The following is a 24,244-nucleotide window of genomic DNA, read 5'->3' on the forward strand; positions in this document are numbered from 1 at the left end:
AACCAATCTATCCACAAAATTCTTACAGAATCATAACAAGTGACACTACGAAATTAGTTAAAAATCTACTCGAAAATCAATCCACAAAAATTGTACTTTCGGATCCTATCTGAAATTAAAAATAAAATTATCTTTTATTATTTCATAAAAAAAATTTTTTAATACCAATAGCCTAAACTATTCAGTTTAGGGATAGAGATGCACTTAGTCTGTTAATGTTCACTAAATGCAGTAATTGCTTGCTCAATTTGGATGGGCAATTTGGCAGGGATGGAGTTGGTTTAAGAAGAGTCATTAAGAAGAATTAGAATGTAAGTGGCGAAACAGCAAAAGTTTACTAGTGCGGAGTAACTTAATGGGTCTGCATTCTTTGAGCTAGAAAGCGGCTGCTTGCTTGAGCGGATTTACTCTTGGACGTCTTTACAAGTCGTGCCAACACATAACATGTAAACTCATCTAGGTGATGTCAAGCCACAATCCATGTTCCCATATAGGTTATCAATCATTGTATTTTCTGAACATGTTCTTGGTTTTGGACAGGAGAGCCTCTAGTTGAAGGGGTTGCTGTTCCATATGGTGAAAAGTATGACGCAGACTGGGTGCGTGACGAAAAATACAAGGCTTAATCACACCTATGGCACCTGAATTAGTGCTCTCGGTTACTTAATCCGGATCAGGCTGCTCATGAAGTTTCACCTCCTGGTGGTAATTTTAGTGACAAGCAATTGCATCAACTCGAACGCCATCTAATGACTTTCATCCAAATGGATCATACAAGGGTTATCTTGGGGGTCCTAAGTCTTCAAGCTAAACCTATTTCTAGCTTAAGCTGTCCCACTTATCTAGCTAAAAGTTGCTTTGAATTTCTGTAACCCTAACCCTTTTCTAACCCTACTTGTTTCAAATTGGGGATGGGATGGATGTACACAATTTTTACTGCTCAATGAATATTAGATTGAATTCTCATTTTTCTGATCATCAGTATGAATTATTGTACTATTAAATTATTCTATATCGTTTTGCTTGTTCATCAATACGTGATTTCAAGCGACATGAATATAAATGAGTAGACCTAAACACAAGCCCAATGAGACCCTTGCAAGTTGTTTACTAATTGTGGTCATAAGCAATGGCAAATAATTCAAGTCTTACAAAGACTTTCATCAGTTGAATCAGCAAAACTCATCGGCCAAACTTGGGATTTGGGTGGGTTTGGTGCAAAGGGTGGAATCTCCACAGATTTTGATGACCTTTACTCTCCAAATATTTTGTGAAATCTGCTTGGTGGGTTATTCAAACCCTTTGATTGGTGCACTACAGTTGAGCTAATTTTGAACACAAAGGAAGAATTGATGGAAAATTGACTTGGAACATTGAATAGAATATTTTGCACTCCAGAAACGAATGGAAGATTAAAATGGTGAGTCCAAAATAATTTAATCAAGGTCATTTTTATTCTTTCTATAACCTTATGCACTAGTAATAAATACTTGTAATATGAATTCTTTATATGGAAAGCATAGAAATTTGAAGTTGAAAACAGAGTACTGTGTTTCTTCAAAGTACTTGTTTTTCCTTGTTATAATAATAATATAAAAAAAAAAGCTACAAAAATCATACACAAGGGGAAGATCCTCGCAACAAATAAAACAACTCTAATGTATAAGTACAAATATATTGTTTGTTTAGTGTCTATACAATTCTATTTTCGACTAAAAACTTGTAATCAGTTCTTTCTGTGCATATTTCGCCTTTTTCGTTTGTTTCTATGAGGATGTATGACCAAATCGTGCTAAAGCATGTGCATTTTTTCCCTAACGACATCAATTGCTTATTTGGGAGAGTACAAATCAGTTCCAAGAATTCTATAAAGAGCAGTATCAGAATAAACGGTACTAGACCTCAATGACTTAATCCGGTTTCTATACCGATGAGCTTTACGTCTCCTGTGGAGGCCCTTCGCCCTCGTTTCCACCACTTTTTCTTCACCTTTGCTCTCGTTTTTCACCACATCACACTCAACTTGCCCCTCTCTTTCAACCCTATGCACACTAACTTTGTTTTCTTCCTCAGTTGGAACAACGTACACAAAGGGTCCGATTGGGATGTCATTAGTCAAGTCCATAAGAGGCTCTAAGGTCTTGACCACACTGCTCATCGTTGGTCTACATTTGGGGTTGTGGTTCAAGCATTGGTGAGCCAATGCAGCTGCTTTTCTAGCCCCTTCGGTTGAGTACTGACCCTCGAGCCTAGGATCCATCACGCGGTCAAGTTTATGTGTGTCCTTCAAAAACGGTTTGGACCACTCCACTAGGTTCTGTTCTCTACCATGACGGCTCTCATCCACGGACCTTCTACCAGTTAGTAGTTCCAAAAGAACTACGCCGAAGCCATATACATCGCTCATTGCTGTTAAATGACCTGAAAACGAAGAGTATATGATTAATGAAAATTTAAAATTTCATGCTATTATGAATAAATGAAAGTAGTAACTTGAAATAAAAAAACAATTTGTACAGTCTTAATTAAACATGTGTAGCGTTTTCGGTGTGTAGTTGATATAATAGTGGTCGGTTGACATGGTACAAATAGCAATACTCAAGATACCAACTTGCATTACCTGTCTTGACGTATTCTGGAGCTGCGTAGCCATGAGTTCCCATGACGTGCGTTGTAATGTGTGTTTCATCTCCTTCCGGGCCATCTATGGCAAGACCGAAATCAGACAGCTTAGCCGTGTAATCCTGCAGGAAAAAGGAAGACATAATTTCAGATGCGCAATATTTACGCATGTATGACGAGCAGAAGAGAGCTAATTAAGGAGAGAAATTTACCAAGTCCAGTAAGATGTTCGAAGTCTTAAAATCGCGGTATATGACTGGCTTTTCTTCCTCATGGAGGCAACTGAGGCCTTTTGCAGCTCCAATTGCTATCTTGATTCTTGTTAGCCAAGGCAGGGTTCCACCATAACCTGCATTAATGAACAAACAAACAAATTCATAAATTTTTCTGATCCAAATATTTTGTGCTCGTTTCAAAATTAAAAAAAACCATAAAAATCATGCATGCATGATCAGAATTGTACGTTTAAATAGCTGGTGATCTAAGTTGCCTCTCTCCATGTACTCGTACACCAGAAGCCTGTGATCGTCTTCACAGCAGTACCCGATCAAGTTAACAAGATTTGGGTGCTTCAGTTGCCCAAGAACAATCACTTCAGCCTACAACATAAAAAAGTGTTTGATAATTAGCATTTTTCCACAACTTGGGAAGCATATGATATGATTAGGATCATAGCTTTGAAATGGTAAAAAAAGAAATACTACCAGCCACTCCCTATGTCCTTGTTTGCCATCTAAATCCAAGACCTTAACAGCGACAGGCTGAGCTTCCAATCCAGGCCTAAGCTTGTCATCAATGAAACCTTTGTACACCTGCCCGAACCCGCCTTCACCGAGATAGTTGCTCTTGGAGAAACTTTGTGTAATCTTTTTAAGCTCCTTGTGTGAAAAAATATGAAGGTTTGAGCCAATAAGTGAATTTGACAGATCACTGAGGACTGTGCATACCGATGAGTTACTCAAATCCGAGAGTGACAATCTCCGCAATGAGATTTCTTTCGACGTTTGGGATTTTTGATCTGCAATTGGTTTGTTGGCCTTGAAACAACTAGGAGTCAAGAAGGTGAATGCTAGTTTCTTGAGACTCATATTTGCTGAAGCTACAAGTTAGTTTAAAAAATGCATACGGTTGGATTGGATCAAACTAGAGAATAATATGGGGGGTAGATATAGGGCTATAGGGTAATAATTTATATAAACTGCAAAAAGAAGTCAAGATCCCAATGATGATAACCAACCTTTTTTTCCTTTCCCTTTTTGTTGATATTTCATGTGTGGTACAAGAAAAATATATCATTCTTAATTTTCTAAATATTATTTTAATTTCAGTCATGAGTCTAAAGTTGTGTATAAATTTTGGTCCCTCCAAGACTTGGAAGGTTTACTGCAAAAAGGCACGTTTGGATGTTTCATATTATGAAGGGCCAAGTCTGAAGATTAATTTGCCTTGATCATGTGCTAAATTAATTAATGGAGTTTCTTAGTAAGTTCAAGTGTTGGTCTTTGTGAGACCTCAGAGAACCGCTGTTTTTTTTTGCGGCAACGACTAAGTCGAATGGAAAAACCCATGTTCTCACTTCTCATTTCCTAGTACTCCGAAAATTCAGTGCATCAGATTAGGAAGCTGGATTAGAACACGGGATCTCAAGTGAAGTGGTTTCCAGCATAAGATCTCGAGTATTGGGGTGAATGAACGTAACCCTTGAGCTATAAGAACCCGCTTGCAAGCATGGTCAGTTTTAATAGTTTTATTTAATCATTGATCTGTACAGTCTGACTTTAGTGTTAACATTTGTGCTTTGGAAAGCTGAATCTCTTCATATCATTTTCGGTTCTTTTGGTTCTAAATTAATATGCGCTCTTCGGCTCTAAACACAACAGTTAGATGACAGATTGAAAGGTTTTTTGGTAAAACTTAGGAAGATAAACACTAAAACAAATCCCTATCGTCGACTCGTTAAGATGTTTCATTTGTTCATAAATTCGACCACTACAATTGCTTGTGGCATGACACATTAATTCGGTGAGTAAATTTAAAAACTCGGGTACATAGTGAGAGGTACATCCGTTCTAACTCTTGTGGCTGCAACTCTGTATGAAACCATGAGCTTAAAGAAACGCCAGCCTCGGTCATGTTACATTAGACGATAGGACTTGTGTTGGTTACAACAAACATATTCATTGCTTGAAATCCGTCGCTTGACACGATGAAAAAAGAAGATAGAAAAGGTGAGAAAAAGAAAGAAAAGATATATCACATTCGTTGCTTTATTGCTTTCCTTAAAGTTGTGTGGGACTGCAGGCAGGACCTGATGTATGCAACCGAGACGGACTCACCAAGTTACAGTTTTCTGGGAGGAGGTCAACACATTTTGTTTAGACAGTCAATGTTCTTGCTTCCAGGTTATAACCAAGAAGGTGAAGTAACTATTTATTTTGACCTTCCATGTAATTTCCATTCAAACATGTGTGTTGTCTTTTTAAGAAAAAGAAGGGATTTGTGGTTCGATAATCATTTCAGTTTTGAGTTTTTATTTTTATTTTGTTATTATTTTATGAAGAAGAAAAAATATTAGAGAGATAAAGGATGAAAGAGGAAGAGAAAAGACGTTAGATGGATGTAAAATAGCTAAATAAGTGTATGAAACGGTATGCAAAATTAAAATAGGAAAAATAAGGATCCAGTCCCTGGTCACTAATGTTCATAAACTGAAACTTTATTGGTTTTTAGAAGTCCCTTGACTTTGTACACCTCAGCATTGCATTTTACTATTAAAATAATTCCATGTCATCTTTTTATTTGTTTTACATATTTTAATTTATAACTTTTACTACATTATCACGTTTGTAATTGAAAATCCCAAAATTCTCACTCAAGTTTATGTTTATATTCAAATTCAACATTATTATATTAAATATGTTCTTCAAATTAAATTTTGCCAAAAAAATTTCAAACTTACTTTTTCTCCATGACTATCATATTGCAAAATCATAACAAATGACCATTATATTGCTATGAACGCAATTTTAATTTCATTGGGTACATTCTCTTCTCTTGTTCCTTAATCCATGTACCCAACTTTTATTCTATACTACCATTGTAAAATTTTCTTCTAAATTATTTTTTACCCATATATGTATAACTTTTTCCTATAAGATTTATATAGTATGTACCCTTAAGTATTTTTTTTTTTAAACAAACGATAATATTTTTATTAAGGGGAGGGGGTGGGCTTAGCTTCATAGTGGGCTAGCAATAATGTGGTTCAAACTCGTCTTTGGCGAGAATCGAACCTAAGACCTCTCAGTTATGGTTTGCTTCCATTTTTCTATCCTTTAATCATTTTTTACATTAAGAGTTTATATGGGTACATTGTTTTTTTCTTTCTTTTTTTTTTGTCACATATGGGTTTTAATGTTGAAATTGTGTATGGGTACATTCTTGTGAATTACTATAATTGTACATGGGTACATTCTTATGGGAACATTTATCTTTTATCATGCCATTCAATAAAAACAAACAATTCTTTTCATAACTTATTTTCCACATTTTAATCACCAATTTTTTATTGGTTTAAGGTTTTCTAAGGGTGGAGTTTGTTGTTTAATCCCATAAACGTAAATTTCAAATCTTATGGGATTTTATATCCCATAAATGTGGTAATTTATTTTATTTACTTGCTTTAAATGTTCGGACAAAAAAATTACTTTAAAGGATGTCTATATTACAATATTTAATATAATGTTTAATTTAAAATATAAAATAGTTGACATGGAAATTGATTAATGTTAATATGTTGATGTGTACAAAGTTAAAGGACTTTGATCAAAAATCTAAAAACTAATAAGGTTTCAATCAATGTACACTAGTGATTAAGGACCGCATCTAAAGTATCCCATAAAAATACAACATAAAAAATTGTAACAGCATGTTTGATAATTAACCATTGCGATTTTAATTTTTAGTTTTCATATTTGTGTTTTTTTTTTTTTAATACATCGATATTTTTACGCTAAGGGGAGGTGAAATTTGGCTAAGACAAACAATGGACAGCCTAATTTGGTATTTAATTCATCATCCACGAGATTCAAACCTAAGACCTCTTACTTTCAAGTGAAGATGAATACTACCAGACCGTAGTATTGAGTAACTTCATATTTGTGGTAGAGATACAAAATAATAATAATAATAATAATACTAATAAAAGGAGAATGGATGGTGAGAGAGTTATAGAAGAATGTAAGGAATGATACAAAATATAAAAAACAAAAGATTAATCTTTGTGTACAACTCTGAAGTTTCTTAGTTTTCACCATTTGGTACATCAATTTTTTTTTTCATCCTAGAGTAGTACCTGAAGTCATAATTTTATGACCCTTTCATACATCTGCTAAAGTTGTTGTTAAATCAGCCGTTAACTGGTGACGTGTGGTCCATGTATATATTAAAAAAAAAATTTAAATGAAGAAAATTAAAAAATATGGGCCGTCCTTTCCAACCTCACCCCATTTCCCAATCCCTTTCGCCATCAAAGCCAGTCTTGATGGTTTTTGGCCGCTGGGTGCAACACCCACAATAAAAAATTGAATTGGAATACAAATCGGGAGAAAATTCGAAAGCTTTAAAAAATCGGTTTGGCTCTCCACCCTCGTATTCTTCTCCAGCCGCTCGGTTTGGTTCTCCATCGCTATTAAATCTAGTAGGTAGGGCTCAAAGGTTCAAGCTCACGGGGTCGTCCATCCTCACTCCAGGATCATCCCAATTCTGATCTTTTCTTGCATAGTGCAGTGAACCCCAACGCCTTTAAGTTGTCATTTCTCAATTCAACACAATGGATCGCCGCTGTCAAATCTGGAAATGGGTCAAGTTGGGGTATGGTAGTGAGGGAGAGGTGGGTCAGGTATGGAGGGATCAGCAGACAAATGAGAGTGAAGTCGAAAATGGAGGGGTAAGGGTGGATGTGCGGGGAGTTAAAGAGGGTAGGTACAGAAGAAAGAAATGAGGGATGGTTGGGTGGGAGCCGGAGGTGACGTAGGAGAGGACGGCCCATATTTATTTATTTATTTATTTTAATTTTTTTAATATCTAGGTGGGCGTCACGCCACCAGTTAATGGATGATTTAACAGCAATCTTAACAGATTGTTTGGACCTAAAATACTAGTTTGGGCCGAGTTTATTCTCGGCCCAGAGGCTGTGCTTAAAAGTTGCTCGGAGTCGTCCGGCTCATGGGCCGCATAGTCAAGGCTTGCCGTGTCCCATTGGGAATCCATAGGATGTGGGTGAGTCCTGTTACGAGAAGGAGTTTCAACAGGATAAGGATGTTGAAGTTCGGGATTGAATGTGGCCTGATAAGAGGTTGAGTTCTGTTTGTACCATACTTAGAGCCTCCGTATTTAGATCTCGTATAAATACTCGGGGGACTCAAATGTAATTATGTAATAAAAGAATGGGCAAATATGTAATAAGTAAGGAGCCCTTATTCTATTAAAGGACTCATCACCTTCCTCATTAGGGAAGGCCATTTCTTAAGCCCCTCTCGTCCTCTCAAAGCTCTCATCCTACGGGATAACTGAGAAGCTCTCCCTCCCTCTTCAACATCTCAGAGAAATAAAATATCAGTGTGGACGTAGCCCAAACATTAGGGTGAATCACGATACATCTTGTGTTATTTACATTCTTGCAGATTCACGGTCGGATTTACGTTGTTCCAAGACCCCTCTGGTTTTGTGCATCAACATTTGGCGCCGTCTATGGGAACCAACACGAAAAGCTATGTCGATTCTCTCTCAATTTTTCACCTCCATCGTGAATCTACAGAAACCCAAAACCAAACACCTGCAGAGTCACTGCAAAACCCATCTCTCAAAAATGCAGAAATGAAAACACCTAAACAAAACCACAGTTTCTTCTCTCTCCTCACCAACCCATATCAGACCCTTCATTCCTTCCAGAGAGATTAACCTGAGCAGCATCAAGCGTGGTGCAGTTGCAGATACCAAACCTCCCCCCTGCCACTTGACAGAGAACAGGAGCCCGCAACGGAGGAGGATCACGCCGTCACCGTCAGATCTAACCAGCGAAGATCCATCCTCCCTTTGTCACTCCTCATCCGCCGTGATCTGGTGGAGCGACATGGGCTATTGCCCATGTTTTGGGTTCAGGAAGGGGAGGAAGCTCGAGACCGATACGGACGAAGCCAAAGATGATAAAACCGACAAAGCCGACAAGACGAAGACGATAAATAACAAACCTCAAGAAAATACGACTCAATTGTCATCTTCCGATAGTTCTGCTTCTTGTATGGATCAACATTTGCAGTCCTGGAACAGGAAAAGCATGGCGGGGGAGAGGCGAGGGGTGCAATTAATGGTGAAGAGGTCGGCGGGTCGAATCAGAGTGGAGTAGCTCTCGAGGTCCACTAGCTTCCTCGGGCAAACAAGAATTGACCTGAATTCCAAGATGGTGAAGCCCTGTTCGGGTCGAGTTGGCACCATCGTCTCCACTGATTATGTCCAGGCAATCCGTTTATCGAGAGCAACTACGGTGTCCATTCAAGGCAGTTCGAGGTCGGCGTTCTCAATTGGTTTGCTCGGTTGGGGAGATTGAGAAGAATGAGTATAGGGGATACATCACCAATTGCGGCACGGAAGGCAATCTTCACGGAGTCTTAGTTGGGAGAGAAGTATTTCCAGATGGGATTCTGTATGCTTCTCGAGAATCACATTATTCGATATTTAAAGCTGCCAAATGGGATTCTGATTGAAGTAGCAGGCTAAAAATTTGAGAGTTGCTGCTTTTATGGCTTTCGGACATCACCCATCATTGGAGTTACTTTTGTAGCTTTTGGGAGAATAATCCTAGCTTGGAATGAGCGAGCGAGAGAGAGCCATGATTTATAATCCAATGGGGTCCCACTCGTCACTGTCAGCAACCACATGTCCACCATGATTTATAATCCATCCACCAGGCACGTTCATGCAGCCCCAAAGTTGATGGCAATCTCCGAAGATGCTCTCGAACGTGATAGCTGGAGCCATTCAGAAAGGCATCAACATCTGAAAAAGATAAAAGACTCTCATCATGAAGGAGTGCATGTTCCCACTCTTCACAGACGACACCATGATGTTAAAGAAAAAGAAAAAGAAAGTGAAAAAGAAAGGCTGCATGTGAGTATGTCTGCTGGTGAAAAAAAAAGCATGCATTTATCCCTCAGACATCTCAACCACTCCCATAAAAGCAAAAGCAAAGCAGAAAGCAAAAGAAGATAAAAAGAAGCAGACATAATTGCGGTGGTGATGGCATTATGGGCGTGACCCATTGAGCAAAGGGTTGGATTTATTTTTTAATGATGTAATTTATTTTTCTTATCTTTCGGAGACATCTGTATAACCCCATCAGAGGGTAATAATAAAAAAATAAAAAATAAAACGTCAAGCCCAAAGTAATGGGCTGGATTGTTATGTGAAGGGCGAATGCCCATATGCCCAAAAGAGCCAGGCCCTCTATTATCACCCATTACATGATCAAAAGTACGCCCAGTACTACAAAAAATTATTCGGCAGCCTGCCGCTATTACCACCAACCAAGTGATCAAAAGTATGTCCAGTACTTCAAACATTCATGAGCATTACTCATATCAATCATACATAAACATTCATGAGCATCATTCATGTCAACATTCATGAGCATCACTCATGTCAACATCCATGAGCATCATTCATGTCAATCAGCTTCAAAAGCTTCATTTACAGATCTCTAACTTCAAAAGCTTCATTTACAAAAGCTCTAGCTTCAAAAGCTTCATTTACAGAGAGCTCTAGCTTCGAAAGCTTCATTTACAAAAGCTCTAGCTTCAAAAGCTTCATTTACAGAGCTCTAGCTTCAAAAGCTTCATTTATAGAGCTCTAGCTTCAAAAGCTTCATTTACAAAAACTCCAGCTTCAAAAGCTTCATTTACAAAGCTCCAGCTTCAAAAGCTTCACTTGCAAAGCTTCACCTACAAAGTTTCAGTGCAGGGTATACAAATACCGCATCCGAACAATCGCCACTTCGGCCCATACATGGATTGAATTTCAAGTCTCCAACCAACAGCCTCTATTGACCGAAGACTTGGGGGACTACATTATATACCATATATTAGGCCTCAACTAGGCCTCATGAAAAATACTTGGGGGACTCTAGCCCATTATTTATGTATTGAGAATCGAGCCCTTATTTTATAAAATGGACTCCCTCACCATCATTAAAGAGCATCAACTCTAGCCCATTATTCATGTATTGAGGAGCGAGCCCTTATTCTATAAAAAAGACTCCCTCACCATCATTAAAGAGCATCAACTCTAGCCCATTATTCATGTATTGAGGAGCGAGCCCTTATTCTATAAAAGGGACTCCCTCACCATCATTAGAGAGCATCAACTCTAGCCCATTATTCATGTATTGAGGAGCGAGCCCTTATTCTATAAAAGGGATTCCCTCACCATCATTAAAGAGCATCGCCGCCTACTGAGCAACCGTCTCGCCGCGAGCATCAACTCTAGCCCATATTTATGTATTAAGGAGCAATCCCTTATTCTATAAAAGAGACTCCCTTACCTTCAAACGCTACAAGACGAGCCAACCAAGGCAACATAAGCCACAAACCGAGCAGCCTCGCAACATGTGCTACTTCTAGTTAAGCATCATTTCACTTTGAGCACTGCCTCATATCAAGTATCAGTTCAAGACGACATCCAGTTACTTCGACCCACACATGGACTGAATTTCAAGTTTCCAGCCAAAAGACTCTCTTGACTAAAGACTTGGGGGACTACTGTTTGTACCATATTTAGGGTCTCCGTATTTAGATCTCGTATAAATACTCGAGGGACTCAAATGTAATTATGTAATAAAGGAATTGGCAAATATGTATTAAGTGAGAAGCCCTTATTCTATTAAAGGACTCCTCACCCTCCTCATTAAGGGAGGCCATTTCTTAAGCCCCCCTCATCCTCTCAAAGCTCTCATCCTACGGGATAACATATAAACTCTCTCCCTTTTCAACATCTCAGAGAAATACAATATCAATGTGGACGTAGCCCAAACATTGGGGTGAACCACGATACATCTTGTGTTATTTACATTCTTGCATATTCACAGTCGGATTTACGTTGTTCCAAGACCCCTTCGGTTTTGTGCGTCAACAAGTTCAAAGTCCTAGTAGGAGTAGAACTGGCCAAGATAATGTTGGATCGGGGAAAGGAGTTCTAATCCGAGAATGGTTGTGATTCGATCGGAAACAGGTTGGCTACTATAAATAGAAAGATGAGGGCATCATTCAAGCATTTCCAATTCAACACACAAATTGCCCTGAGCAAACCCTCGCTCTACGTGAAACCTCTCAACAACCTTGAGATTTTTATTTCTTTTTCCGTTGACACATCTTCAGTTTGGATAAACAACACTGTTGCCGTAGAATCAGCCGACCGCGAAGCATCTTTAGTTTGGATAAACAGCACTGCGTTGAGGCCGACTGGTTACCTATCCAAGTCTCGGTCGAGAAGGATTTTCGAATCCTTATTGGCAAAGGCCATCTCATTAGCCTTCTCGGCGAAGTGAGGTGTTACTAGGGCTCGGCACATTGAACGCCGAGTTGTTTTATGATTGGATACTCACAAGTAGGCTTTAGAGTTCGACATTCTGACGGTCGAACCACATTTACCATCAAGACATATATCTGTTTTGAGTATCTGTGCCCCTATACTCTGGTGTCGATTCGGCGTGCTTATACTCTTACGAATATAATCACTGTGACCGAATACGGCGCCGACAATTTGTGAACTTCGCAGAACTAGTAGCCTTGTCTTCAGGCTCTAGAACCCAAAGGCCAGGACGTGTTCCTTCCTCGGCCGCAGTCGCAAGATCGAGAAGTCAGCTGCGCGCTCAACGCAACATCAACACATTTTACTCCTCAGCCGACGAGTTGGCACGCCCTGCATCAACCGAAGGACGTAGTTAGCTCATTAATTACTCGGCCTGCACGTCACGTATGCTTGGTAGTTTTTAGGGTCAACACAAATGTCTGAAAGTGTTCCAAAATTATGACTTCAGGTATCACTCTAGAAAGAAAAAAACTCGATATATCAAATGTTAAAAACCAAGAAATTTTATGGTAGTAAACTGAAATTAACCAAAAAAGAAAACTAAAAACTTTTATAAATTGCTTTCAATTTCAATATTTGTTTTCATTTATATTTCTTTAATTCTTCGCCTCTCTATTATCACCCATCTCCATCCCTAATCTCCTCCATATACTTTCCTCATATATCAAGTATAAAAAAATATAAACTAAAAATTAAAATCTGACAACGTGTTTGATGATGATTTCATTTTTTTGTTTTTGCTTTTTTACTTTAAAGTTAGTGATAGAAGAGAAATATGTCGAGAAGGGAGAGATTGCTTTCAATTTCAATATTTTGTTTTCATTTATTTTTCTTTAATTCTTTGCCTCTCTATTATCACCATCTTCATCATTAATCTCCTCCATATACTTTCCTCATATTTTGCTTTTTGACTCTTACGTTTGCTATAGAAGAGAAATACGCCGAGAGGGGAGGGATGATGACGAGTAGAGGATTTCATTACTCGATCCCACAAGCGACGCGCAGATAAGCATGGTCATGCGTGTAATATATTCTTCCCGGTCAATCATTCGATCAGAAAGTTCCTCGGTACTATAAGTAAAATGGGACTATATAACCTTTGGGAATGTAGTGGAACAGGAAAATGCTTGGAAATTAGGACAATTTTTATGCATATCTATAGGACAACAAAATCAAGTAAGAAAATCAAAACCACATTCGGTTGTTGGTATCTGTTAAAATCTTCTTTTAAATCATTCTATCCAGCCATATAAAAAGATGAAATTAGTCTATTCGATCAGCTGACGGCTCCTGGCTTTTATTTAATTAAAAAGATGTGTGTTTCAGACAGTCGTCCACACATATGGTAATTCCTAGCCATTCATGTAGTGGAGCCCACAATTGCTTTCACACATGCCGGTGACTTCCGGCCATTGTGCTTTATCATGTGTATGTACACGGTCTTAAATTCAATTTCCATGGATAGCAAATTCGATCCCATATTATAATGGATGACTTATTATTTGACAGAGTCCAAAATTCTCCACTTTTAAATGTAAATAATCGTTATATAAAAAATAGAAAAAGAATTTGGCAAGATATTTGTTTATGATATGATTAGCCGCTACGAAATGAAAAGAATATTAGGATGGCTCTATAAGATTTATTTTGCTTGCGTCAAGAAAAACCGTCAATTGCGACAAAGAGTATGAAAACGTTAGCTAATGCGACGAACTAAAGTTGCTACTCTAAACAAAATTAAGAAAATATTGCTACAATCGCCCAAAAGTCATCAGTCAACAGCAAAGAATGTCTTCCAATAAGGTTGACAGAAACCTTGGTACAATTCATCCCCCCACATACCAACAACGTCAATAAACCTTCGATTTAGTCCACAGACAATTATACCACTAAATCAGCGCATCACTTGATGGTTGTTAATGTGATTTCAAACACAACTCACAATCACAACTCCTTCACAACTCCTTCTGCCAAGAAACCTATGTACAACAGAAATATCATTGCAAAAGCATAATATACAATAATGCATTTTTACGCAATTAAACTTGTCCATGCGTTCTTATCAATCGAATGTACAACAGAAATGTCATTGCAACATCATAACATGCAATAATGCATTTTTACGCAATTTATCTTGTCCACGCGTTCTTTGTTTGATTGACTTGAAATTTCGTTATAATGACATCTCCGTTATACGGACCAAAAAGTTCCGCAACTAAAACATAAAGAGTAGATTTTCGGAATCAAAGGTACACGAAAACGAACCGTCTGAGCATGGACTTGACATCTTTTTTTTTTTTGTGTTAATTATTGACTATAAAAGGTATACAAACAAATGTTAACTACAGGAGCTTCAAACAGTAAAGCATGACTAAAGAAGCGTAAAATTTGGATGAATCAAAGATTGGAAAACCGTAAACGACTAAAAGAATACAAAACTTAGGAGGTTTACGAGACCAGGTAGAAAAAAAATTATCATTATACAGGCGCAAAACACAAGGACCTTGCAGCTCCATCATGTAACAGAACTTCCTCCGTAAATATGCAACTGTAGAACAATCGGAAGGGAAAAAAGAACAAATGAGCAACTTTACAAGTCATTCACATTACATTTATCATGTTCCGTTTAAAACTAATACGAAGAAGCTATACCTTCTTAAAACATAGCCGCACAGAAGCTATATACAGAAAGAACCTGAAATGTTTACCAGAGTAAGTGCGTTATAGAAGATATACACGAAGACAAAATATTTCAAACCAAAATAGATACAACTAATCACCGGACACACGCACGAGCACACAGACAAGCTACACTACCTTCGGTGAACAAAAATGCATTGCCAGAATTGTGACAACAAAAACCGGGAACATTCTGACATGAGATAATGTCATTCACCTACTGTGACGATGCTATCTGACAACAAGGCTCCCATTCTGCTGATGTCTCAAACTTTCAATAAGTGACTGGTAGAATGACTTCAATGCCTTTATATCACTACCCTGCATAACAGAATGAGCAATGAATAATCAGTACTGTCCTACTAAATATTCAGTTCTGCCTTTTTCTTCAAGCAAATATACTTTTAGGAACATTTCGTAAGCCAATCCTAAATCCACTGGGAATAACTACAGCGATTTGGTTATCGGAGAGACAAGTCAATTCACCAATTCTTTAGAAGCCTAAACTAAATGATAAGCTAGGAGATTACAACATTAAATAAAGTAGCACAACCATTGCCAATTCCTCACTTATTCAAGAATGGGTATATACCTTAATCAACTAATTTTGGTTTTCAATTGGTTTTCAAGTACGTGTAATTTTTATCCATTCATTACCCCAACGTTGGTTATAGCCCAGTTTTTCTTGATCAGAAGAGGAGGGAAGCCTCTCTTCCGGCTCAGATACATCTTTTGCACATCTAGACCTCTTAGCCGGTGTTAAAAGTGGAATAGGCAGCCATGCAAAAACAAGCTAATTAATAGAGAGACTTTTCTATTTGGTCCACCAAAACTCATGAATCCAAATAATCTACAGTGACCTTTTTACCTGCAGCTGCTGGCAATATTTCTCAGCCAAATCTTGGGGGCAATGTGCTGCTGGGAAACCCTTTGAGACGAAATGAGCTAGAAAATCATTGCCAAACTTTTCATACATAACCTTCTGAGCAAGTACAATTTCTCCAAACAAAACGAGCTGCCCCAGATAAAAATAACAATCTTAAAGGTAAGTTATGAAGCAACAAAATTAATCCAAGACCCATAACAAATATCAATAGATTTCTAAGCCAACACAATTTCTCAAAACAATGCAATGCTGACAAAACAAAACTAATTCAAGATCCGCAACAAACCTCAATAGGAAATACAAGTTATACAGACCCAAAATACAAAACTCCTCCACGCAGGAAAGTCATTATGCACTTCAATTGTATTTTATCGAGCAATGTTTATGTGTAATTTTCTTTAACAGACAATGGAAATAACCAGTCTGAATAAACAAAAAAATATTTTTTCTAGCATGTAGAACTTCCAACTTTTGGGGATAGCTAATTGCTTAAATGCCACGTGTTTTAACAGCTGTAAATAAGACAGTTATAGACTGATATGTATCGGCCAGATACAGATTTAACATCACAGTTATGTAACAGATTTCAGCTTCTTCCTATTCTTAAGGATACCTAAACAGCTGCTTAAATGGCACTAGTTTTAAACCTATGTAACTAAGAAAAGTTATAGACGGACTATATAGAGATCAGCCAAATACAGATTTAACACAACAGTTAAGTAACAGATTTCAGCTTCTTCCTATTTCTAAGAACACACGCCACAAACCAACTGCCAACTTACGATCCAGACCTTGGCCCTTGCGGAAGAAAGTGCAAAACAATCCGTTCAATTGTTGCTTAACTCAAACTAACGGCTCTTATTACCTAGTCTACCACACTTTTATCTCAACTACTCAACACCCACATAAATGGATTCCAGAACTTCTCCAAAATCAAATCTCCTCTTAACATACATGACATGTGCAAAAATCAATTCAATGATAATTTTCATTAATCTATAATTTTTCATTTCAAATTAAGAACTTCTAAGATAAGTAAACACCGTTTAAATAGAATATCCCTGTCTTCAGATCTATTTTCTAAATTTCTAGTCAGCAACTAAGTTTACTCTAGGTTTTATGGTGCATCTACTCTATATAAGAAGGCAAACTATCAATAAAAATATCAAAAAGAGTAAAAATTCAAATCTTACAGTATTTGCATCACGAAATTCGAAAGAGGTGTCCAGCAGGCTGTACAAACAACAGTTTGTAGAAAAGGTCTCTATTATAAAACTCTGGAAACCAGGTACCTGAAACAAGGACACCATTTTAAGATGAAAAGATATATGTTTCAACATTATCAAGCAGGAGGAAGGACTAAATTTAAGCTCTTACTTTTTCTTCACCATTAGGCATCGCACACCAATCCTTAATCAGCCTAATAAATATCTGAACGCACGACTGAGTTAAAGAAATATTATATTAGAAATTATTCTACTGCAGAGTAATTAGAATGAATAAGAACCAAACTTACAAAGGTAAACCAAGTACACATACCTTTCTTACAAGAAAATCCTTGTGCTTACAAGACGTTAACAAAAGCAACTGCATAATTGGCTGTAAGTAGCTCCTACTTTTGGGGGATAGGAATACAGAAGATAGATCATGTGTGGTTATCACATGAAGAAATGTATACAATGTTCGCTGAAGTTCTTGCAATTCCCGATTTTCCTACAAAAAGAACGAAGAATATTAAACGTTCCAGCCTTGAGATTCAACAAACAAATTTTCTATACTGTTCAAGTAATATTCAAATTTCAAAATGATGCACAAAATAGTTTTAGATCCACAGAAGCTTTCATAGCAATAAATATGAAGCACACACAATCAAACTCATTGCTATCAAGATAGGAAAAGAATAAGTGGAAATGCAGAAGATTATAATTTATGATCTGTTTAACTCAACACTAACTTTTAATTCAACGTTGAGCATTTAAATTGCCCAAGTTGGTGTCTTCTTTTCCCTATTTTTCTCTTATATCCCCCCGCCAAAAGATGAAAACCAAATATTAAGGAAAGAAAACACGCACTAATATCGCTTAAAAAGACAGAAAGACACAAAATACTCATTTAAGTAATAAACTTTTGTATAATTATTTTATGAGATTAACAGATAAGACTTCTAAAAGCAGGCACATTCAGTGTTATCATAAAACTCAATTTATGAGAGATCATATACTTAGTACGAGGAACAGGTAATCTAATGCTGGAAAAGCATTCAGAGTTAGTTATGAACTACAAACACCAATAATCATTGAATCATACCTCAGTATTAGATCCAGGTCCTGAGGGGAGTGTGTCTACTGGAATAATATTTAATATCCTACCAGTAATAGCAGGAAATACTTCATCCAGTATGTCACGGAATAATGTGTTGAACTTGCATATCAGTTGATTAAGCAACAGAAGCAAACCAACCAATTCCTTTGGCTGCATCAAATTAAATCCATAATCAAATCTTGTTGGTGAAAAAAAAAAACAGGGAAAGACAACTGGTGCAAAATAAACTTATGTAGCACAGAACTGTTATTTTCTAATTTTATATCTCGGTGACATAGTAGTGGCAAAAATTTATTCTCTATTGATTACCAAAAAAGCATTTTGTTAAAGTTAGATCTAATGAAAAACTCAAAAGTAAAGAACATAGTTATAACTGTTTTCTACCTCACTATCCACAAGCAACTGCTCCAAGGCCTTTGGGAGGTAAGGAAACACAGATGCTCCTAGAGTGTCCACCATGCGGTGTACAAATGATGTTACCTGGATACCACTTACAATTGCATCAGGGTAAAGTGCAGATGATAAACTCCAAATCAAATTACATCTGGTATCCCACACAGGACTCCTTACCTTACTGCGCAAAGTCTCTACGTTAGGAAACACAACCAGTACTTGAAGGAGAACATCTAATGTCTGGATAACAAGGGGAAACACACATATTGTTAAAACATGAAAATATTCTAATCACACAATTAGAAGGCTTAAAAAGGAAATTGTAAATATCAAATGTTATAAAGCTGTATTTGAATATCAGAAAGCATAGGATTGCTGATCATAGAGTTCATCAAATAGGAAAAACCCAAGGTCTAGAAACAGTTATTCACAACAAACTCGTAAAGCCCCAAATCAACAATTCTAATCAGAGGAAAAAATCATTCAGAAAGGAAGGTGAGCAACAAATACAAGGTATAGATGCTAACCTGCTTGAACATGAGACCAATTGCAGGTCGACTAGCAGTCACAAGACGCTCGCTGAATCCCTGGGTGGTACATAAATTTCAGTAGTTAATTTTCTGAAACCATATAGTGCTTACTAAGGCAAGGCAGGAAGAGGGGCCAAGGGCTGAAGAGTTTTATACTTCTATTATAAGCTACAACATATTCAACCCAAAAAAAAAAAAAACTTTAGAACATAAAAACTCTTCTCTTTTACGGTACCAAACATCGTAAGCGAATTGATCAAGAGTTTTTATAATTTTTTTAGAAGCATATGATATTTAGTACAAAAAAAAGGGGCCAAGAAACACATTAACTAAAGGGTCAGAGGATGTTGAAGAACCTTGCTGAGAGAATTAATCGCCACGATTATCTGCTGAATATTAGCAAATTTTTTTGGTGCCTCTTCTGGAGTCAATACTTTGGCATTCATGAGCAATACTTCAACCTAGATGGTAGGAAGACCAGGTCAAATGCTTAGTTCACATTTTAACTCAGTTCTTAATTTGAGTTAGAACAAAATATCTTGAGGGTGTGAAGGAGGAAGAGTGACTGCCATGCAATTATGTATTTATATGTGCAAATTCAACAACCTGTTGACAAAGAGGAGTGAGAAGTGAAGAGAGATAATCAGATTGCTTTGCTGGTGGTACATCTTCCATGCCAATCAATAAACCAATTGCCTGCGAAGAGACCAAATACACATTAAAATGGAACAGAGCACCCAGTCTCTATTGAGAAAACTTCCTTCCATCTCATAAACACTCGTGCACACACATTAAAAGGCTTAACAGATGTCAAAAAGTATTAAGTCAATACCTCAAAAATGTGACTACCATCTTCAGACCCCGAAAGCTCTTTTGATGTATAATCAATTCTTGTAAACCCAGCAACTGTATCATGCAAACTCTGAAAAAATCCATTTAGATTAGTTTAGAGGAGATGGAGTGAAGGTGGAAAAATAATGATAAATTTAGGAAAGCTATTCACAGAAGATAAAAAGAAAAGGTGAAAGCAAATTAATCAAGCGTGGAGGAACTGAAATATAAGTATGTTGATGTATAGGAATGCAGTTGGGGAACTACAGTTCGTCTCATACCTGCAAAATATTTTCTATGAAAGGAACAAGCTTCACTCTCAACAATTTCACAATCCTCATAAACAGATAACTCGCCCTTCTACTCACATTGGCATTTGGATGGTGTATACCCCTTTCATCAAGAAAGGCAGCCAAAACCATGTGAATATATTGAGTATTCTCCTGAACAAACTTCATGTATCTTGTTACCGTTTCTAGATACACAAGTGCAACTAGCCTATTTGAATGGCAAAGGAACCTTGTAGATAAAAGCATTGGTACCAATTCACCCAATAGACCACTCCCAGTTCGAATTGCCTCGCCATTTATTGACTCACCATATGCATAGAAAAGTGAAAGTGCAGCTTCCACCTCTTCAACATTCCAGTCTGATGATGATCCAACGGCACTAGCCAACGAGTTTCTAATAAATATCTGAGTGACATCAGGTGCTACACGACCTACATTACGCAGCAGCACAAACAAATCCTTTCTAAACTCCACCATCCTATCTTCCTCATCTTTTCCAATTTTATCCAATATATCTAGATTTTCACGGTACATAGGATCATAGCGGATCTGCGAACGGATCACTTCCAAAATCTGACCCACATGACCCAGCTGTGTTTCCCTCAGTGGGGAAAGATTCTTCATTGTGCCAACATAACCTGAAAGAAATTGCACAATGCTAAATGTCGAGTCCAACTCACAGTTCTGCATCACATAAAATACAGAGGGCAAAACTTCATTCAAAAGCTCCATTGAAATACCCTTAGCATCCTCAGAATTCAACCGTTTAAAGCACTCAAGAACCTCAACTGCATACCCAGTAAGCAATGCAGCTACGTTAGAAACCAACTCTGAGTCACTATCCTGAGCTATTAGTCCAAAAACCTGACGCATTTGAAGACTTTGCAACAGCTGTAGTTTTGCCTGTGGATCCATCCTTTTTGATACTGCTGCTGACAAACATCCAGCTGCTGCACTACGAAGTTGTTCGGAGACCCCATCAACCAAAACCAACTCAAACAATAACGGGATAAAGGCATCATTCACAATTAATCTAATATCAATCCAAGAGATAAACCTCCTCATTGATTCTAATACACTAGCACAAAGCTCTTCATCAGAGTTCCTATACATAGACACAATGTCGTACCAGGCTCTAACTATTTGTGCTACACACTGCTGCCTCATAGCATCCTTAATCCGCGCTGCCACTGATAGTTCCTCAGGTGTCCGAGGGTGATCCAAATTAATCACTTCCTCATCCAGAGCATTCAAAACCCGGCAAAACATATCAATCACCACTGCGCCTTTATTCAGTTGTGACAAAAAATCAACAAACACTGACGACCAAATCAATGGGTACTCATAGTAAATCAGAGTCACTAAAACCTGCGCATGTTTATTCTTTATAAATGCAGGACCTTCTAAAACCCTAACAGCACTCTTATCATCAAACCCACCTAGACATGCAATCCAAAACACCGATTTTCTGATCAAAAACCTCTCATCTAGACTCATCGACGAGTACCGGACCCTAATAACCTCTTGTAGAGTCTGCAAACACCAAAACTGAACTTGAACTAAACTCGAAAGACACAACCTCTCAATACAAACACTACATATCGCTTTTTCCTCCTTGATTTTATCACAGTAATCTTTTGCCTTCTGTTTCAGCTCAGAATCAACGGTGCCCGACTCATCAAACAATATAAGTATTGCTTTTTCGAGATCATCCATGGACCCAAAACCCACCCTCAGGTCCAAAACCCAATTAATTTTTTTCTCAAAGTTTCAAACTTTAAGCTCCGATTAGGTGTTTTTCCAACAAAATTACGGTTTTCCTATCTGGGTTTTTCACAAGGGCAGCTCTGGGATTCCAGAATCCGACGATGATTCAAAAGGGTTGAGATCGAATGAGAGAGAAGGACAGAGAAATTGAGAGCTATGGAAGAGCTTACCTTTGTAAAGTTATTCTTTATTGGATTGGATCGGATCAATTGGAAGATCAATGTGGTAGAGAGAGAGAGGGAGTTAGGGTTTTTGTGTCCGTGGCTTTTGTGTTTGTGTGTTGGAGAGCAAACCCTAGAAGGCTGATTTGGATTGGTTTCAATTTATAGTTTTTTTGTTTAGTCTTCTCAGTCTTCCGGAGGTAGTAAATAGGAGAGAGAGAGAGAGAGAGAGAAAGAGAGAGAGAGAGAGACGACTGTAAAGTACGAAGGAAGGTAGACAAGGGTTTAAGAATTGAAGAGAAAAAAAAATTGAAAGTTTTAACGAAAAGTTCACGATATTGTTTACTTTAACGAAAAATCATATTTTTATATTAAAAAGTTAAACTTGGTACTATTTACTTTACCCTTTATTTTGTCCTTATCATTAAAACTCAAAGTTTTCAAGCCATTTTCATTAGTTTTCCTAGAAAAAAATTCTTTGAAAAGGGGACAATGGTGGTTTGATCATGGTAATTCGGAATACTTACAGAGGTATTTTAGTTTTATTAAGGCCATTGAGTTGAAAAAAAAAATTAAAAATGGGATTTTACGTGCATTTTCTATTAGTTTATATTTTTAACACAATATTTTATAATGTTAACACGAAAATCAATGTTAAATTATGAGATACTGGATAATCTATAAAGAATCATACCATAAGAAAGCCTCTTTAGGAAGTTAAAGAAAAAGAACGTCGTACCGTTGTGGGTTGCTTGAAATTTGGTGAAGGATCAAATTACATAAATAAAGCTGGAATTTTTTCATTGGAAAAATAAAAACAGAATCCTATGATTAATAAAAAGATGGAAATCAATTTTGAGAAAATACATTTAGGACATAATAGTTCAAAAATGATTGAAATTGTTTTTAATGAAAGAAGCAATTCTTTGAAGTGTTCTAAAAATCGGCCTAGTCAGTGAAGACCTACCTCGATTTAGGGCAAATTGTTTCGAAAAATCGGTCTGGAACTAGGCAAGCTAGGCGGCTCCTAGACTGTCCTAGGCGGATTTGGTTTTATTTTTTTTATTAATTGTGTGTTTTTTAATTTTTTTAGTTTCATGGTGGTATACTTATGGAAATGATGTACTTAATTTGCAAATGATGGATTGATTACAAGTTCATCCAATTGTGAAAAGAATTGGAGAACTTTCGAGAGGATACATACAAAACAAAGAAATAAACTAAATACAACAACGTTAAATAGTTTAGTTTATGTCCAATCTAATGCAAGGATTATGAACAAGAAGAATTTAGTCTATCATCCAAGAATACTAATTATTATGATTATATGCTTACTGTTTTTTAAATATTGAACTTGTTGGATGGATCTACTTTGTGTGTAACATCCCACATCATCCAAGGGAGTGATCCTTAAATGTATATTCCCATCCCTACCTAGCACGAGGCCATTTGGGAGCTCACTGGCTTCGGGTTCCGTAGGAACTTCGAAGTTAAGTGAGAAGGAGGCCGGAGTATTCCCAGGATGGGTGACCCACTAGGAAGTTGCTCGTGAGTTCCAAAAAACAAAACCGTGAGGGTGTAGTTGGGGCCCAAAGCGGACAATATCGTGCTACGGTGGTGGAGCGGGCCCGAGAAGTGGCCTGCCCCGGGCTGGGATGCGACAATTTGGTATCAGAGCCTAACCTTGGCTATGGTGTGCTGACGAGGACGTCGGGCCTCTAAGGGGGGTGGATTGTAACATCCCACATCGCCTAGGGGAGTGATCCTTAAATGTATATTCTCATCCCTACCTAGCACGAGGCCATTTGGGAGCTCACTGGCTTCGGGTTTCGTAAGAACTCCGAAGTTAAGCGAGAAGGAGGTCGGAACACTCCTAGGATGGGTGACCCACTGGGAAGTTGCTCGTGAGTTCCCAAAAACAAAACCGTGAGGGCGTAGTTGGGGCCCAAAGCGGACAATATCGTGCTACGGTGGTGGAGCGGGCTCGGGAAGTGGTCTATCCCGGGCCGGAATGTGACATTGTGTATTCTTCTACTTCTATTTTTGCATTTTGCCATTCTTTTATTATCCATATAAGTATAGTTTTTTTAATTGTAAATAGGTTATTTACAAGATATATAA

The 24,244-nt window shown here is 37.6% G+C and overlaps 2 protein-coding genes across 3 annotated transcripts; both read right to left on the bottom strand.

The window, feature by feature from the left end:
* Positions 1–1,552: 1,552 nt before the first annotated feature.
* Positions 1,553–3,861, bottom strand: LOC114826999 (putative receptor-like protein kinase At1g72540). Its single transcript, XM_029108275.2, has 5 exons — positions 3,327–3,861; positions 3,086–3,221; positions 2,835–2,971; positions 2,621–2,744; positions 1,553–2,421 (listed from the first exon to the last, which is right to left on the bottom strand). The coding sequence occupies exons 1-5, from the start codon at positions 3,708–3,710 to the stop codon at positions 1,832–1,834; spliced, it is 1,371 nt and encodes a 456-aa protein (XP_028964108.1). The 5' UTR covers positions 3,711–3,861; the 3' UTR covers positions 1,553–1,831.
* A 10,672-nt stretch (positions 3,862–14,533) lies between these two features.
* Positions 14,534–22,381, bottom strand: LOC103453623 (exportin-T-like). 2 transcript variants are annotated; one of them, XM_008393179.4, is made up of 15 exons: positions 20,187–22,381; positions 19,907–19,996; positions 19,681–19,770; positions 19,431–19,535; positions 19,072–19,131; positions 18,722–18,784; positions 18,536–18,631; positions 18,137–18,301; positions 17,369–17,542; positions 17,207–17,272; positions 17,023–17,121; positions 15,812–15,958; positions 15,161–15,264; positions 14,917–14,959; positions 14,534–14,812 (listed from the first exon to the last, which is right to left on the bottom strand). In XM_008393179.4, exons 1-13 carry the CDS (start codon positions 21,909–21,911, stop codon positions 15,175–15,177), a joined length of 2,970 nt encoding a protein of 989 aa, XP_008391401.1. In that variant the 5' UTR covers positions 21,912–22,381; the 3' UTR covers positions 14,534–14,812; positions 14,917–14,959; positions 15,161–15,174. The 2 variants fall into 2 exon arrangements, with proteins under 2 accessions (XP_008391401.1, XP_008391400.1); XM_008393178.4 differs by having other exon boundaries at positions 15,082–15,264.
* Between the last annotated feature and the right edge of the window lie 1,863 nt (positions 22,382–24,244).

The sequence above is a fragment of the Malus domestica genome, chromosome 09, assembly GCF_042453785.1.
Source record: "Malus domestica chromosome 09, GDT2T_hap1".
Lineage (NCBI taxonomy): Eukaryota > Viridiplantae > Streptophyta > Magnoliopsida > Rosales > Rosaceae > Malus > Malus domestica.

Bases quoted from the DNA above. Each gene is read 5' to 3' on its own strand.
- LOC114826999 (XM_029108275.2), bottom strand. From the start codon at position 3,710: ATGAGTCTCAAGAAACTAGCATTCACCTTCTTGACTCCTAGTTGTTTC. The intron at 2,972-3,085 runs GTACAATTCTGA...TCATTAATGCAG, and splicing joins AGATCACCAGCTATTTAAAC to GTTATGGTGGAACCCTGCCT. The intron at 2,745-2,834 runs GTAAATTTCTCT...TTTTTCCTGCAG, and splicing joins CGAACATCTTACTGGACTTG to GATTACACGGCTAAGCTGTC.
- LOC103453623 (XM_008393179.4), bottom strand. From the start codon at position 21,911: ATGGATGATCTCGAAAAAGCAATACTTATATTGTTTGATGAGTCGGGC. The intron at 19,997-20,186 runs GTATGAGACGAA...GGATTTTTTCAG, and splicing joins TCATAGAAAATATTTTGCAG to AGTTTGCATGATACAGTTGC. The intron at 17,543-18,136 runs GTATGATTCAAT...TTCTTTTTGTAG, and splicing joins GACCTGGATCTAATACTGAG to GAAAATCGGGAATTGCAAGA.